This window comes from Nicrophorus vespilloides, unplaced genomic scaffold, assembly GCF_001412225.1.
Source record: "Nicrophorus vespilloides isolate i.1.1-1 unplaced genomic scaffold, Nicve_v1.0, whole genome shotgun sequence".
Taxonomy (NCBI): domain Eukaryota; kingdom Metazoa; phylum Arthropoda; class Insecta; order Coleoptera; family Silphidae; genus Nicrophorus; species Nicrophorus vespilloides.
Genome location: NW_017100085.1, coordinates 801,312 through 819,048, shown reverse-complemented (window position 1 = coordinate 819,048; position 17,737 = coordinate 801,312). Strand labels below are relative to the sequence as shown.

At 32.9% G+C, this 17,737-nt stretch overlaps 2 protein-coding genes across 5 annotated transcripts; one reads left to right on the top strand and one right to left on the bottom strand.

Moving 5' to 3' along the window:
• Positions 1-48: 48 nt before the first annotated feature.
• On the top strand, positions 49-1,989 carry LOC108567144 (solute carrier family 35 member E2-like). Its single transcript, XM_017927443.1, has 5 exons — positions 49-664; positions 723-974; positions 1,037-1,223; positions 1,413-1,613; positions 1,676-1,989. The coding sequence occupies exons 1-5, from the start codon at positions 457-459 to the stop codon at positions 1,869-1,871; spliced, it is 1,044 nt and encodes a 347-aa protein (XP_017782932.1). The 5' UTR covers positions 49-456; the 3' UTR covers positions 1,872-1,989.
• A 1,120-nt stretch (positions 1,990-3,109) lies between these two features.
• Positions 3,110-14,543, bottom strand: LOC108567170 (mucin-5AC-like). 4 transcript variants are annotated; one of them, XM_017927488.1, is made up of 6 exons: positions 14,298-14,543; positions 5,665-6,192; positions 5,274-5,553; positions 5,033-5,212; positions 4,347-4,973; positions 3,110-4,282 (listed from the first exon to the last, which is right to left on the bottom strand). In XM_017927488.1, the coding sequence occupies exons 1-6, from the start codon at positions 14,312-14,314 to the stop codon at positions 3,503-3,505; spliced, it is 2,412 nt and encodes an 803-aa protein (XP_017782977.1). In that variant the 5' UTR covers positions 14,315-14,543; the 3' UTR covers positions 3,110-3,502. The 4 variants fall into 4 exon arrangements, with proteins under 4 accessions (XP_017782977.1, XP_017782978.1, XP_017782975.1 ...); XM_017927489.1 differs by having other exon boundaries at positions 5,671-6,192; XM_017927486.1 differs by having other exon boundaries at positions 5,274-6,192.
• Between the last annotated feature and the right edge of the window lie 3,194 nt (positions 14,544-17,737).

Genomic DNA, 17,737 nt, shown 5'->3' with positions numbered 1-17,737 from the left:
GCAACAAGATTATGCAACCAAACTAGCACGCGCGTTGTGAAAGTTACATAACTTTTTATATGACGTTAAGCGTTTTGGTTTGCATTCCGGTGCACTGAAAATATAAACAACATAACCTTCAACAGCCGAAGCACTTCTCAATGGCATTAAAAGTTATCTGTTTTGCGTCTTTTTTCCGAAAAAGATTTCCGTGACCAATTATGTAATTGGTGGAAAACCGGTCGTTGTTGCAATGTCCCCAACCGAGTAAAATCAAAGAGAAAGTTGTAAACGTCAGATGCGAAGATGTCATCGTGACAGATTGCTAACAAATCTGAAAATTCGTTAAAATAGTAGGAAAAGCGCAGTTTCGTTTACTAACACGATATGTGTGGATATTGATTGCGTTGCGAAACAGCACATCGACTCGTTCCTCTCTAACTTAATGCATAAGAATTATTTATCTCCAAAGCAAACATGGAAAATGATCAGAATAACAGTACAAATGTTGCGAAGAACCATGAGGTCAAGAAGGATCACGAAGTGATTATTAGTGAAAATAAATCAGGTCTGTTAAATGTTAGGGCTATTGTTTTCTTGTTACTCTGGTACGTCTTCAGTGGATGCACCTTGTTCCTAAACAAATACATTCTGACATATTTGAATGGGGATCCAACAATATTAGGTGAGTCTCATCAGATAATCATAATCATCAGACATTTATAATTCACTGCTCTAAACAGGTGCTTGCCAAATGTTGATGACTGCAACATGTGGATTCATTCAAATGTATTTCCCCTGTGGCATGTACAAACCATCTCCAAGGCTCAGCAAACCTCCAGGATTCTATAGGCACATGATTTTAGTTGGATGTACTAGGTTTCTCACAGTTGTTTTGGGTTTAGTTGCTTTAAATTATGTAGCTGTAAGTTTTACTGAAACCATAAAAAGCTCAGCGCCTCTCTTTACAGTATTAATCTCAAGATTGTTATTAGGTAAGTGAAGAATACACTTTAATATTTAATAGGCTTAATTTAATTGTTTCACGTAATTGCAGGAGAGCAGACTGGTCTGTTCGTCAACCTCAGTTTACTACCTGTGATGTCCGGATTGGCTCTATGTTCGGCCAACGAAATCAGCTTCGAATTGCGAGGATTCATAGCCGCGATGGCAACGAATCTCACCGAATGTCTGCAGAACGTTTACTCGAAGATGCTCATTTCCGGTGATAAATTTAAATACACGTAAGTTCATTCAACAAATATGCGCATTTACAAATGATCATAGTGATCAAATTGTTGATATTATGAAGACAATTTATCCAAAATTACATTCAGTCATGCACTATATTTGATATTTCTTACAAAAGTTAAACAATGTTCTTTTGTGTTAATTATTGTGTTAATAGTTCTAAACTGATGATTTCTTTGCAGTCCAGCTGAGCTTCAATTTTATACTAGTCTCGCTAGTGTCGTAGTCCAAATACCAGCCACTCTTCTACTGGTCGATCTGTCCAGTTTCCATCGTCCGGATTTTCCTCACGTGTTTTATTTCATTCTCAACGGTCTCTTCTTTCACTTCCAAAGCATCACGGCTTATGTCCTGATGGATTACATAAGTCCGGTAACGCACAGGTAAGCTTATTCGCAGCATTTCTTTCTGTTTTTTTAACTTATTTCTTTCAAATTATTTTCAGCGTGGCAAACACTGCGAAACGAGCATTCTTGATCTGGCTGTCGGTGTTGATGTTCGGTAATCCCGTGACGCTGCTCAGTGGCCTAGGTACATTCATTGTGATCGCTGGTGTTTTCCTGTACATCAAAGCACAACAGTACGATGACAGGATGAGCTCTGCCAATCTGATACAGAGGCGGAAAGTACGGGCCATTTGATTAGTGTAAGAATCCTTATCCTCCATCCATCCCGAACCGTCGACAAGAGCCATCAATGTGATATTTCTGATAACTTCCATAACAAGTGGATATTACAGCAAAAAAGAAAAGATAAAATATGGTTTTGATTCGATTTATTTTCTTTAAATTAATTTTGTACTTATTTATTATTATTTTATTTTTAATAATATTTTCTTTTTTTTTTTAAATTGATCTTTTAGCGTTTGTTCGATTTCCATTTCTGGTCAAATGGAATTCAAGCACATTCCAATTATATTTGTACATATCGTCGAGAGATTTTTTTACACTCATATTCTTCGAGCGTGATTTAAAGAAAAAAAATATATATGAAAATTGAATATAAATGAGATACAATGTCAATTTCCTGTAAATAAAACCGATATTAAACACCTAAATCATTAATTTTATATTATTTACTTCTTACCCAACAATTCCCATATAATCAAAATGTTAGGAAAACAAAAACGGTTTTCTTTTTATCCTATGAAATTCGCACACGTTTTAACAATTTGCGATAATGTACTGATAACGTTTGTTGTGAATTTGTTTTCTGTATAGAAAATATGAATACTTCAGTTTCAAAATAAATTGACAGAAACCTTATTTTAATAAATAAATTGCTTATTTAATAAGTTAACTTCATAACTATTAATTAAATTTGTAAATATGAAATTACCATTGGAATTTCTAAACTTAATGCCCAAAAAAGGTAAACTTAATTGCATTTTCCAGGGAAGCTAAAAGGTTGGACATTTCTGATTTAAATAATTATTAAGAAAGATTTGTCTACTTAACCATTTGTGAAATGTATTAAATTATTCACCAAATATTTAATGACATTTAAAACAACATTTCTGAGCAATTAAGAATGATTTGGGTCTTTATGTATTAGATAATATATGTTTAAATATTGGTTGGTAGTAAGGTTTTTTTATTACACAAATAAATGTAGACTACAATATTATTTTATTTAAAAAAAATTGTATGTACAGTAATATTTCATATTGTTTCAAACATCCGGTTGGATGTTCGATGTGTATGATTTTCTTATAAGAATATTGGCACGTGTCAGGCCCGAAATTATTAAACAAATAATAATAATAAAAAAAATAATAATGAGATAAAAAACTAAAAGGGACTTAATTCAATTTTAAATAATTACAAATTAGTCTAAATTTTTAAAGGTAATAAATATAAAGAGAAAAAAAAACGCAGACGATATTTAATCAAATGTATCGGAATAGTTTCGAGCAAGGGTCAATAGTAGCTAAGAAAATATCGTCAGACTAAAATCACTTAGATGAGTTTTACAGGCGTTTAGGTGGAAGTGAAAGTTTATATTTCAGAGATTTATATTTATATACAAGGAATAGGAATTTGATTTGGATTGAATATTATTTTGCATTATGCTGGTGTTGGTGGCGTGCTGGTTGTTTGAGGGGCTCCCACGCATTTTGAGGCGTGTTGTGTTTTTCTTTTTATCCATATGTTCTTCTTGTTGATGCGCGATGCGGAACGGCAATAACATTATTAAATAGTTTTATTTTAACACAGCTGAACGGGTATTTCTTGATACAAGATACAAGAAATCGTGGGCTTGGCCCATTTTCTTAGGCGAGTGTGCCTGGCTGCCTGTGAGGTAATCTCCTGCGAGCAGCCAACAATTTGTTCAAACCCTTTGGTTCCTCAGTGGTGGTCGTCGAGCTTGGAGCTGGTGCCTCTGCTTCTTCATCGCCTTCCTCATCTTCAGGTTCTTCGGAAGCTTCCGTCGATGGTTCTTCTTTGGGGGCTTCGGTGGACGGTTCTTGGGTCACGCCTGGTCTGCGACGTGCCAACAGTGGGTTCACCCTTCTCACCTGAACCGGTGCGCTGGCTGCAGCCTTCGGGCGCACCTGAAGGCTCGGCCGTTGCTTGTTGCGCAAACGGGTCAAAGGATTGGAGGTATCTGGAGCTGGAGTGGCTTCCGCTTCCTTCTCTGAAGTCTGTTCCTCTTTTGGTGCTTCCTCCTCATCGACAGCTGCAGTTGGTTCGGCCGGGGCTTCGGTCGATGGAGTGGTGGCTCCAAGACGTCCTCTACCACCCAAGTTCAATCTTGGACCGGGTCTCAATGGTCGGACGTTTCCGGTAGCTCCGATCCTGGCCCTGGGTTTGGCAGTAGTGCTAGCTACTTCTGGTGCGCCTTCTTCGGCTGGTGCAGCAGATTCTCCGTCACCGCTTGGAGCTGCAGTTGTGCGTCCTCTGGTCCTCAAGTTGAAGGTAGGTCTTGGTCTCAAGGATGGCCTTGCTGGCGCAGCGGAGCTTGCAGATCCAGAGTCATCGGATGATTCGGATGGTGCTGCGGTGGTTTGACGAGTGCGGCTGGTTCCAAAACGAGATCTTCCAATTGTTGGCTGAAAGTGATCAATAAATATTTAATATTTATAATACGCAATCAAATTAAAATGTATGCATTACCCTAGCATGTCCCACTGGCTTGGAATCTTCTTTTTGAGCTTCATCGTGGGATTCTGGAGAAGCGGTGGTGGTGCGTGCGCCGGGCTTTGGTCTGTTACCGAAGGACGGTCTTCCGAAACGACCCTTTGGTTTAGTTTCTTGCGTGGCTTCGGTGGTGGCAGCAGCAGCAGCAGCTTGGGTGGTCTTCTTTCCGGTTAATCCACGGTTACGATTCCTGCCTCTGCCGAAAACTGGTCCAGAAGCTACGGTGGTTGTTGGAGCTGGAGTAGTTGTTGTGGTCGTAGTAGTGGTGGTGGTAGTAGGAATTGGGGTGGTGGTTGGCATTTCAGTGGTGGGTACTTCAGTGGTCATTTCGAAAGTGGTGGTTTCCATATCCATGTCCATATCAGTTATCGGTTCAGTAGTTTCTTCATTATCTTCAGTTCCCTTCGATACAGCGTACAGATACAGAGCCATTTTGTCCATTGGCGACATCATGGTTGTGATATCTTCAGGAGCAATAGTTTCGGTGGCCGGAGTTTCAGCTTCGACATCATCGTCGTTGACTGCAGGAGCAGCAGTTTCTTCCGGTTTATCTTCCTCCTCTTCTTCATCCTCTTCGTTCTCCTTTACGGGCTTTTCTGCTTCCTAAATTATACATGCATGAAAAAGAAAATCATTAATGCTTTTTAATTTACTAGTCTTACAGGGAGATCAGATTTTTCATTTGGAGTTGCTCCAAGGAATCTTACAGGTCCAGCTGGGAGATCTGATGGGAAAGATGGTCCGCTTGCGCTTGGTGGTTCACTGGCCGTCGTGTGAGTGTTGAAGGTCTCGTTGTCGATCAGAGATGGTCTCCTGTTATCCGGACGGGTGCGACGGCTTCCCTAAAGACGAAGAATTATTTAGTTAAATTGAATACATTTCTTTTCAATGTTTTTTAATTACTTGGGTTTCATCGGAAACACTGTCGGTATCGACTGGAGCTTCGGTGGTGGGTCTTCCCCTGGTACGACTGCGTGTCGGTTTAACTTCCTTCTCTTCCTCTTCTTCGGGGAGTGGAGTGGTATTCAGATTCCTGCTCCTCGGTGGGAACCTGGTGTTGGCCGGCAGCCTCTCTTCGGAAACGCTGTCAGCGTTATCCAATTGCCTTCCTCGCGAGCGGGATCTTCCTGTTGGCAAGACCTCATTGACGGCTGGTTCAGGAGCGGCGGTGGTTCCTCTGCCTCTGGAAGGTTTTTGAGTGATTTCATTACGGGCTGGGCCATCGTGGGAGTTGGAAACTTTTCCGTCCGTTTTCTCATCTTCGTCATCGTAATAATAATATACATATTCGTACTCGTACTCTTGGCCATTAGGTCCTTTCTTGACTTGGATCCTGGAACGTTGCTTCTCGCTTCCTGCAGCTACAAGAGGGATGTCATCGGTGTCGATGAATCTGCGGACCGGAGCGCCGGTTGTTAAAATGGAGTTCGGCGTGGTCACATCGTATTTGGCTTCCTTCTTGGTCCTCTTCGAGGATTTGTTATTGGGCGTGGCCTTTGTGGTGGTTTTCAATTGATCCTTGTACATCTCGATCAATCTGAGTGGATCGAGCTTGATGGCTCCAGCAGGAACCTGCCTCTTGTGAGGCTTCGAAGACTTAACTTCATCGTCTTCGGCACTGTTCAAGGCAAAGGTCAACGATGGAGGCAGTTTGTGGGCAGTCTCGAAAACGCGCTCATTTTCGGTGGCCTTCTCCTTGCGCTCGATGGGCCTGGATCCGGCGCCGGAAGTCTGCAGGAACACGTACTCCTGCCCCGGTTTCGGTTCCGTTATCAAATCGACTTCCGCGTAAGCCAGACACACCGCCGCCAATATTAAAATCCTGAAACGAAGAAGAAACAATTAGACAAAAGAAACGTACGATTTGATTGCAGCGCAAATGAGTTTTAGAAAGTGTGCACACGCGTCTTACGCAAGAGCCTCTCTTCATATTGACAATTAGGTAACGGTCAGGAAGTTCATCTCTACGAAGATAAATTGATTTATCCATTGGAATCCCAGAAACCGCAGCTTCATTGGATAACTAACTCATTGTTTGCATAATACTGCGCCATTAAGAAATACAATAGCGACACTTTTTACATATTTACTTATTTATTATTTGTGTCGTATTTCTGTTGCTCGCAACCAATAGGGCAAAATCTCTTGCGGACTTTTACTTCGTTTCGAAAGGTTATCAAATGCCATCGGAATTATGAAACATCAAAATATCAAATGTCGATTTTAAATGCAAATATATATTGGAGAAAAACCGCACGTATATATATATACATTTTTTTTTACTCATCGTTCATGCGGCTCATCTTCTCAACTTATGCAACGCGCTCCGAAAGGTCAGGAATCAATTAAAGGAAATGACTTAAGTTCAAGGAGTAACTGGGTAAATGTCAGCGCCGAGGGAATTTGCTCGTGGTTTTAGAGTGTGATGTAGGTAGGTAGGTAACAATTTGAAAACAATCGGCTGTGAAGAGGTAGAGGCTGCGACGTAAAGAAAGAGAGAGACGTAAAGAATGAGACTAGTTCTGTAATTAAGGCGTGAAAAATGTGAGTGTTATCCTTGAGGGCGGATGCAAGACGGCAGGACTTTCTTAGAGGCGGGAAGGTCACGCCGCTGACCTTGATCCGAGGCGGTTTTGGAGGAGAGTAGAAATTTCTCCTCTTTCACTCTCCGCCAAGCCCAGCAGTGTCGAATTCTCCAAGAGTCGATGGCATCGAGGCACCACCCAAACGCAAGCAAAAGAAGAAATATAAAAAAACGAAAAGCATCAGCAAGAAAATTACAGTAATTCGTTCAATTTCTAATTCGGTGCAGTACGTATCATATATATATTTACATTTGACTGGTGAAAGATGAAGACGATCTTAGCCTAGGGACAAAGTAAAAGGAACCTTGGATACTCGAATGAAACAGATACAAAGTTGCAGACGTGGCCGGACTTTCGCATTCCTCATCCATTATCAAACGCTGATTGGTCGCAGCTCACAGCTTCCGAGAAAAGTCGCGAATTTCACCGCAAATCAACGGCGAGATTAAATCGTGGCGAAGAATCGGGAAGAAGAAAGTTACGAGCGTTACGCAACGAATCCCCATTGTTTTCGGATCAAATACAATCAAATACGAGGAGAATCATGGATCATCGACACGATCCCATAAAATAGGTGGCATTTCGCAAAATCCTATTCACTCTCCATCGGCTGCCGTTTGAGTAATCCGAGATGAAGGTTGGATTTGTAAGCAGCAGTCTAATGGCGTAGAAAGGAAACCGAGTGGTGACATTGATTTTTGCAACAGCAGAACATAACGAACAGCAGCAGTAACAACAACAAAAAAAAAATGTACTAATAATGATGGAATAACGAAAGAACTTGATGGAAGAGGCCAACGGCCAATTTAGAGGATTCAACTACTACAACTGCAACAGCCTGTTTTTTTTTCTTCTACTTCTCTCTTCATCTAAATTTATGTTCTCTTTGTCGCTTCAAGCGATCCATCGTCGTCAATAGTTTATTCAAATAAATCGCGGAGAATATGAAATAGAAAGGATAGGCCAACACTTAATGGTTTAAACATCAGCGGTCGGCGTAACCTTGTTGACGCAGAAACGAAAGTTGTCGGGACGAAGAATAAAAATGACGAGAAAAACCGCTGCCGGAGGAGAGGAAAGAACACACACTCATGTACACATGCATAAATAGATTCATGCATACACACATACATTTATATAAATATTGCAAATCGGCGATGCTGAGGCGCGATCGGAATATTTCGAACCACTTCATTGTCGCCACTATTGAATTCCTCGAGCGAACCGCAATTCCGAAGACAATCAATCTTTCTGTTTCTTTTACTCGTTGTACTATTATTTGTCATTCGAGCATTCGAACTTAATCTGAATAGTTTCATTTTCTCACTGCTTCACTCTCCATTTCATTACTCAAATCTAACTATTTACATAACTATTTTCTACACATGATAAATCTAAATTAAGTTAATAAGTTTTGAAACCAATCTTCTAAAATCTAGTTCAATTATCCTAAAGAATAAAACTAATATTTTCAGGAAATTATTTTGAATAAACTATTATATCTTGTTGAATAATTGTGTTTTCACTATAAATGCTTTCAAATTATAATACTATTAAATTCCAACGAAATAATTTTGAATATCTGATCATATTCATTTATCTTACATCGACTTCCAATTAATAATAATTAATTTAAGTATCGTCATTTTAGTGCTCGTAAAATACTACCAAACTTTATACGACTATAATTAAACGTTTCACCAAAGTTCATCCAATTTGGAAATAAAACCTGATTCGAAGCCCCTTTTACCAAGAAGCAAACTGGTTTTGCTCGATAGCTATAAATGAAATTTGGCAATCATTTTTGCAAAAAAAAAAACAAACTACAAAGTTTGTAATAGTAGTAAACCAGTTTTTTGTCTATTCTCACTGAGCATTATTAATGGAATAGAAATGTTCTCAACCTTCAATGAGACTTACATAATTTTAATCGTTTTTTTATTTTATTTGTAAAATTATGAAATGATAATCATGAAGAACTATGAATGATATTTATCACGTTTTCTATCATGAAGCAATTTAAATATTTTCTTAAATTTTCTTTGTAAATTTTATAAAATATTAATAGGTATTTAGTAAACTCATTTGTAATTAACATATTTTACAATTTGTAATACAGTATTTGTTAAGAGTTTTTCTTCATGAATCATCTATGACGAGGTTTTCAGCAGTGTTTGTTTCCAGTTGTAAGACTATTAAATCAACTCACGTTGCATTTTTATTGTAAAATATTATAATATAAAGAATATAAAATGTTGGTTTTAATATTAATAACTTACATTTGTTCTTTGCATTTTATGATTTATAATTCTTTTATAATTCTACTTGATTAAAGATTCACAGGGCATTTAACTAATTTATTTCCTCCGTCAATAAAACAGAAGTTATGTCGTTGTTTACAGTCGTCGCATTTTCTACAGTTTCATTTTCGAATGGATACGAAAAAAAAAATGCGTGACGTAATTTTTACGTAAGTCAATATTCTGGACACAGTTTGCTGCACCTCTAAAGGCGTCTCGGTGCCGCAAATGCACATAAAACGAAGAAAGAAAGAAAAGAACCCGACTGTTATCCAACGTCAAGAGTCAAAGTCTCTCGAGTTCCTCGACGTCGCCAATGTTATGACATCTTATCCTCCATTTAGCGATGTTAAATAACATTCGGCTACAATTTCGTGTATTTGATTAATCGATATCGTTTGGTTTAAGTGTTATTATCATCGTTACATAAAGCACGCAAAGCCGGAGAGTTGTAGATGTTTCCAAACACGAGCGAGGCGTATTTGCTATTACTGTTTCCAAAACAGGAGCGATTGCTAATTTGTAATTAATTGAAGGTAATTAAGCAGCTTTCTCATTCTTTTTTACTATGCTAATTCTTTGCAGCCTCCGGAGGTTTCTGCGTATCGGGATTTGCTGTTGCTCATTAGGAACTCGTATGCATCTGCATCTGCTTTGAATAATTTTCATTTCGAAATGTCCGGACAAACATATTTGCTAATTAGTAACTGCAAGAAATCTAATAATAAAACGTAGGAATTTCAACTGTTAGCAACACTTTCCAGTTCATGAATTTATGTATGAATCATGTACTCAATGCTATTAATTACAAGAAAAATTAGTAAAGAAAAATACAATTTTGTACTAGAAATTATTACAGTTGAATACTTAATTTTTTTATTAATTATCAATAGTAAAACTTTAAAGAAATTATGTAACAAAGGTAAATCGTTAAGAAATTAAATATTTCAGTTTTGCTTAAATTTAAAAATCAGAATTTTCAAAACTAATTCATATTTGTCTTACACCAATAGTTAAGCAATATTTTTTTCAGTTTTTAAGAAAATGGGTGATCTTTTCCTATAATTATGTTGAAGCAAAACTAATGATATTCTTGTATAACATAGGCAATGTGTTGAAGTAAGAAATCTTAACATCATTCCTATACAAACAATTCACACGACTGAAGAATCTCGTGATCGAGGAGCAGTTGAGAGGAAAACTTTCTAACAAATAAACTGTATTTACAAATCTCAATAATCCAGAAATAATTATTTAACAGTGAGTTCGTTCAACTTTAAATTAAATTAAATAAAAAAAATAAATTTGATAAAATTTATATTACCAAAAAATTTTGTTAATTTGTTACACATTGAAGCATGAAAATTGAACTTTTTTTCTTCTGATGCTCGAAAACCCGTAAAATTAACAGCATTAACATTCCTGGAAATCATTAAAGAATGAATAAAAAAAAGTAAATAATGTGTATGTATTTTATACATAAGTAAATTAACTGCTTAATGAGATTTTAAGCTTGATGACTAAAAATGGTATCGGTCGAGATCCGCATTTTTTCGATCGTTTACGTAGTAGACTTTACACGTAGCGTCCAGTCTGCGTTTTGTTAGCCTTAAAAATAAGAAAGTTGCCATTAATTTCACTTTCATTTATGCACATAAACTGATTTATAGGAGATATAGCGAAGAAAACTTTACCCGAGGCTACTAGAATCGTATCGCTAAACGTAGAGTCACGTACAAAATAAAACCGGATTTTCGGTTATTAATTTCATCGATTTCATTAATAACCAACGAATTAGAAAGAGAATGTTGCATGTCTGATGGTAACACGTGATGAATTAACTTAAGCTTTAACTAAGGTCTAATAATTAATTATTATTTTAACACTTGTTAACTAACAACATTTGCATATTGATGTTTTATTAATTAAATAATTGTTTACGTTCAAAGTGATTTAATTGCATGAAAAATTCATAATATTAATTGTTATTTTGCACACGCAACTAAGTTTGTTGAGAATTTCATCAACTGCATCAATAATTCAATGAAAAATGAATCGTGTTTAATCGCAAATAAATATAATTTGTAATTAACAAATTATTACGATCATTGTAACAATTACACGTAGTATTTATGTAACTTTAATGCAAACATGTGTTTCGCTTCACGTTTTACATTGTTACGTGTTTCGTTCATAAATATTTATGAAAAGAAAGTGAAAACCGAAAATTATAAAAAAAAATAAAATTTATACGTTTTTTAAACTTTTGATAAATCTTAATTTATTCCACTAAAAATAATATGAAATATGCATAATAATGTTAATACGATGAGAAATAACAAAAAAAAATATTTCGAAAGTTTAAACGTATTTTTTTTATAATTTGTGTTAAAAGTTCTCTTCAATCTATTGGTTCAATATTATTAATTTTTTTGTGAATCTACTTTATAATTAAAATAGATTATTTTCTTATTATAAAAGTTTAATTGTAAGAAATAAAAAGTCTTTCAATAATGTAATTATTTCAATTCAAGAAAGTCAATTTCTCTCGAAAATTTAAAAATTAATAACGAAGGTGACTTTTGTCTATAATTATTGAAAATAGCTATGCAATGCGGGTATAATTTCATTAATTATAATCTAGGAAATGCAGCAAGCTTTCAATGCTAAATTAAATTATTCCAATTTCAATAGATGTAGCACAAATAAAATAGAAATTAACAAAAGTGTAACAGTTTTTCTCTTAATCTTATGATCGTTTAAGAAAGTTATTAATTTTGGATAGGCTTTCTATTTTTCTGATCATTTACTCAATCAAAAAAACAAATAGAAAATACAAAAATTTTAATTCAGTCTTCAACAGAATCTAAATAATAAAATTAATAATTTTGCAAATTTGTTTATGCAATAACAAAAATAAGAAGTAAAAATTGTTAGATAATAATACTTTGTAAAATAATAAGTTTGCATATATTAAGTAAAATGTGTTTAGATGTTATTAGAATTGAAAGTATTACTTATTGACTGTGCGTTTGTTAGAAGTGTAATTATACGAAAGTGATGTTTTTATAAAAGTGTAGTTGTAAATTTGTTAAATGAATAAGTAATAGTTTGGTGAAGAATGTAGAAAAGTGTGTTGGAAGTGAAAACAAGTAATATTTTTTGTAATAATAAAATGTATTATTTAATTGGTTGTATATGTTAAATTAATAAGAAATAATTTGATGAAGAATTGAGAAAGGTGTGTTGTTTGTGTAAGAATGTTACTTTTTATTTAAATAATAATTTTTAGTTGTTGATTAGTTAAATTTGGTGATGAATAAAGAAAAGTGTGTTGGAAATGCAATAAATTATTTGTTTTTCAATAATTAAAAGTAGTTGGTAATTGATTAATTTGGGTAAGGTGTGTTTATAATTTAAGAAAGTTACTTTTTTGTTTAATAATAGAAATTTAATTTTTAATTGGTTAAATTTGGTAAATGAATAAATGATGATTTCGTGAAGAATAAAGAAAAAGTGTGTTGGAAGTGCAAGAAAGTAATAATTTTTAAATAATAAAATATAGTTTGTAATTGGTTAAATATGGTGAATTAATAAGTAATAATTTGATGAATAAAAAATAAAAGTGTGTTGGAAGTGTACATTTTCTTAGTAGTTGGTTAAATATGGTAAATTTATAAATGAACAAGTAATAAGAAGAATTGAGAGAAATGTGTCAGTAGAACAAGAAAGTAACTTTTTTTATTAATAATAAATTGTAGTTGTTAATTGGTTAAATTTGGTAAATGTATAAATTAATAAGTAATAATTTGGCAAAGAAGGAACAAAAGTATGTTGGTTGTTAACTATTAAATTAACTATTTTTTTGAAATAATAAAATTTAAAAAATTGCTTACATTTGGTAAATGCATAATATGTAATAATTTAGTTAAAAATAAAGAAAAGTGTGTTGGAAGTGTAAGCAACTAATAATTTATAAATTATAAAATAGTTGGTAATTGGTTAAATTTGGTAAATTCAGAAATGAAAAAGTAATAATTTGGTGAAAAATGCAGCAAAATGTGTTAGAAGTGCAAGAAAGTAACTTTATATAAAATAAGAAAATTTAGTTGTTAATTGGTTAAATTTGGTAAATTCATAAATAAATAAGTAATAGTTTGGTCAATAATAAAGAAAAGTATGGAGGAACTGTAAATAATAAAATGTAGGTGCTAATTGGTTAAATATGGTAAATTTATAAAAGAATAAGTAATAAATTGGTAAAGAACAAAGAAAAAGTGTAAGAAAGTTAGAATGTTTGTAATAATAACATTTGGTAAACGTGTAAATCAATATGTAATAATTTGGTTAAGAAAGAAGAAAAATGTGTTGAAAGTGTAAGAAAGTATTTTTTAAATAATATGATGTAGTTGTAAATTGGTTAAATTCATAAATAAGTAATAATTTGGTTAAGAACAAAAAAACGTTTGTTCGAAGTGTAAGAAATTTACTTTTCTAAATACTAAAAAATAGTTGGTTATTGGTTAAATGCATAAATGAACAAGTTGTAATTTTGTAGAGAATTCAATAAAAGAAAACGACTGTTTCGTCATTCAGAGAGTTTTCCAAATAGCTGAGAAGAAATTGTGGAAATAATCGTTTGTTCTCCATAAGAATCGATCAAAAGCTGCTTTTATTTTTTTCACTCTTGCTTTGTTGCTTCGTTCTTATGTAAATTGAAAAAAAAAAACTAAAGAACAGAAAGTGATGGGTTCGTGTACTTTCACGCGAGTTTCTGCCACGTACGTGTGCATCAATCGTTTATTTATTTATATATTTACTCAAGGGAAAAAACACAAAAATTAAACGATTTTCTGCGAAACATATGCTCGAAAAAGGCGCTTTCTTCGTGCAGAACGAACGAGGCCAGAGATCTGCTACTACGGCAGCAGCAGCAGCAAACACACGCGAATTGCGTAAAAATATGGAGCAAAACCACATTCTAATTATTATATAAAAGCGTTATATAAGGAATAACGAGTGATTTGTCGATTTGCACTTACGTTCTTTGTATGGCCATTTTTTCGTTGCTCCTCACGGATTAAACAAAGTCAAATTGATCTCTTTGTTTCTTTGATTCGATTGATTATCGTTGGATAATTTTATTTATTTATTTATTATTATTTTTTTTTCTTTGTAGATGTACGAAAACTGTTGATGTGAACTTGCGACTAGGGGCGGTTAAGCACCGCACTGACCGTCCACTCTGCTCACTAAACTAACAACACACTGTACATTCTGCAAGACAACTTTCGCCGACGCAAGTAACCGGCCGCCAACGGTGAGGACCGCTTTTATACCCTCTCTCCGTTTTACCACTGACCCATATACCACCTGCGCCACCCCCACACGCCACGCCACCCCATCTGGGAAGCACGCAATTGCACGGACACCTGTCGAGCGCTAATTGGTCGTGTCGCGATTACCAAAAAAAAAAGAAGAGAAGAAAACAAAAGAAGGAGAAGCTGCCTAGGATCCTCTCTTTCCTCTCGAGAAGAGATCAGGATGAAACGGTAGCACAATAAAAAAATAAGAGAAAGAAACGAAGAGATTTAACAATAAAAAAAAGTAGAAAACTATTTATTGGAGATAGCGTCATTCAGGTGACTTCAATGAGAGGTCAAGAGAGGAACATCTCCAAAAAATTTCTACTCTCTGTATTAATTAAGCATTGTCTGCAAAAAACAAACGAAAAAATAGATGAACATAACACATTCATTTCTCACCTACAAATTAATATTTAATATTCCATTCAATTTCTGTTTCTTTCATTTAAAAAAAAAATGTTTTTTGCTTTATTCACACGCACGGGTCGTTAACACTTTTAAAATACAATTTAGCTGTTTCCTTCGGCGCGGAATTAGAAAATAAATCGAATTTAAATTTATAAAAGAAACTTCACTTAAATGCAAAACGTTCGATTCCATTTTCTACATCGATAACCAAAAAAAAAACAGAACTAATTCAGTTTCTATTTCTTTTTTTGTTCTTTCTGTATAAATGCACCGCATTAAGAATTAATTATTGTTTCAAGTAAAAAAACTCTTTCTTTACATCATGCATTACAGAAACTTTGAAAAATTATACAACAATAAACTAAATTGATAAAAAAAAGTGAAAATTACATAAATAAACGTGAAATTAATGTTTTGGAAATATTTATAAAAAAATATAGTAAAAATTTGAATAATTTTATAAAAAAAAATATTTGATATTAAGAATTTACATTATTTTATGAATGTAACCTATTTACATATAAATATTAAAAAAAAATACTACCAACGTAATTTTTTGTAAACTTTTATACATTTTATGTAAATTTTCATAAATATTTTACAAATATCTACAAAATTTTAGTATTTTATGAGAACAATTTTATACTAATCAATTATTTTTAAAAATAATTGATCTTAAATTAAAAATGTACATTATTTTAATAAAGTAACTTTTTATTCCACACTTTCATATAATTTTCACACACAAGAATATAGAAACAAAAAGTAAATAATTGATAGAATTAATTGAAGATTTTTAAACAATTAGATTATTTTCAATACAACTCATATTTTGTATTGAAACGTTTTTCCATATAAACATTGAAAATATAATTGTTTGTATACTTTCATAGATTTACATAAAAACAAGTTTGAACAAATTTATAGAAAAACAATAAAATTAAGAATTTACATTATTTTGTAAATAATTTCTACTTACATTTTCAAATATAAATATTGAAAAAAAGTTAATATTTTGTTATATTTTTTTAATTACTTTTTTCTATTTACTAATTCAGAAACAAACAAAAATATAAAGCAATCATTACATATTTTGTAATACTTATAGTTTTAAACTGAGAATCTTTTTTTTTAAATTCAATTGCAAAGAATGTCAGGAATCTACATTGTCTGAACATTTACATTTCCCCGAGGTTAAATCTTACTTCCGCTCACTCGGATTCATATTATTTTTATCTAAAAATATTATTACTATATGTTTGCAATAAGCTTTACATTTTGTAGAGCAAAACATTCAGACATGAATCATTGCTTTCGTACTGCGGTGACTAATTCCATACCATTATTATGGAGTTTCGTTGTCGAAATAAACGATAAACTTCTGCAATTAAAGACTAGATTAATACAAAAAATAAAATTGACCTACCAGTTTTCCTTGAATATTAAATTAAATAGAATCGATTTTTATTGATCAACTGTTACTTTTATAAGGTTTTCGAGATCTCAATAATCTTCATTATAATTTAATTTAATACAAATATTAAGTAACCTTTTCTACTTTGATGATCTTAAACTGCTTTTTTTTCATCGTTATCAACTAATTAATATTTGATGAAATCATCTTATTTAATCGCTTTTAAAACATTAATTTCATTAATTTTAATAAAGAAAGTAGACAATGTAATCATTGTCAATTCAATTCAATATTTGTAGTAATATTAATTAAGTCATTTCCACTATAATTTGGGTATTAAAATTAACATAGATTTAGTAAGTTTCAATACCCAAAATCGAAAAAAAGTAAATTACAGTATATTAAAATATCAACGAAATTTGATTGTAATTATATTTGTCAATATTTTAGTATGCATAGATTTAGTAAGTATTTAAAAGTCAACATTTGTCTTTGTTAAATACATTTTATTAATGTGAAGTGTTTGAGGTTATATTTACTTAAGCACTTGAAACTACTTTTATTAATGATTTTGTATATGACTTTAATATAAAATTGTTTTACTTAGAAAATTTGGAAAGTTTTAATAGTTTAAATCAAACAAATTTATTGATTTATATACAAAGGTATAATGAAAATTGGAAAAAGTAATTATCTTGAAAAAAAAAATAATTTCATATTTACTTTTTGATTATAAAAACTGTTATTTATTTGTATTTGTGTATAATATTGACTGTGTTTTTTAAAAAAGGACAAATATATTTTCTTGGTTTTTAAATTATTAAATTAATTGTTGTATTTTTTTTATTAATATCTTTAAATTGAAGTCAAATTTCTAAAATTATGGAAAAACCTAAATCAATAAAAACCAAGGTCTATTATTCAGGAATCCATTACTAAATTCTTATTAGAATCAGAGCTTGTTCAATTCGCGGTAATCGAATTTTTGGTATGACGATTCCAATGTTTCCCAGAACATTAAAGCAACGGAATTAGAAATTTCTGTCGCAACTGTGCTTCTGCAATTGGCCGCGTCTCGTCTATTGCACGGAGCGAAACAAGTTTTATTTTATTTTTTCGTCGAAGTGTAGGTTTGTGTGCAAGATTTACGAGGATTTTTAACAATAATCGACGTGTTTGAGGGACGGCCTTAATCGCATGGGCGTCGTGAATCAGAATACGGAATTTCCGAAAAAAAAACGTAATAACTCCAAAGTGCATTCCCTCAACAGGAAATGGAAAGGAAGACATTTGT

Bases quoted from the DNA above. Each gene is read 5' to 3' on its own strand.
- LOC108567144 (XM_017927443.1), top strand. From the start codon at position 457: ATGGAAAATGATCAGAATAACAGTACAAATGTTGCGAAGAACCATGAG. The intron at 665-722 runs GTGAGTCTCATC...TGCTCTAAACAG, and splicing joins TGGGGATCCAACAATATTAG to GTGCTTGCCAAATGTTGATG. The intron at 1,614-1,675 runs GTAAGCTTATTC...AATTATTTTCAG, and splicing joins ATAAGTCCGGTAACGCACAG to CGTGGCAAACACTGCGAAAC.
- LOC108567170 (XM_017927486.1), bottom strand. The intron at 4,974-5,032 runs GTAAGACTAGTA...TGTATAATTTAG, and splicing joins ATGAAAAATCTGATCTCCCT to GAAGCAGAAAAGCCCGTAAA. The intron at 4,283-4,346 runs GTAATGCATACA...GATCACTTTCAG, and splicing joins AGCCAGTGGGACATGCTAGG to CCAACAATTGGAAGATCTCG.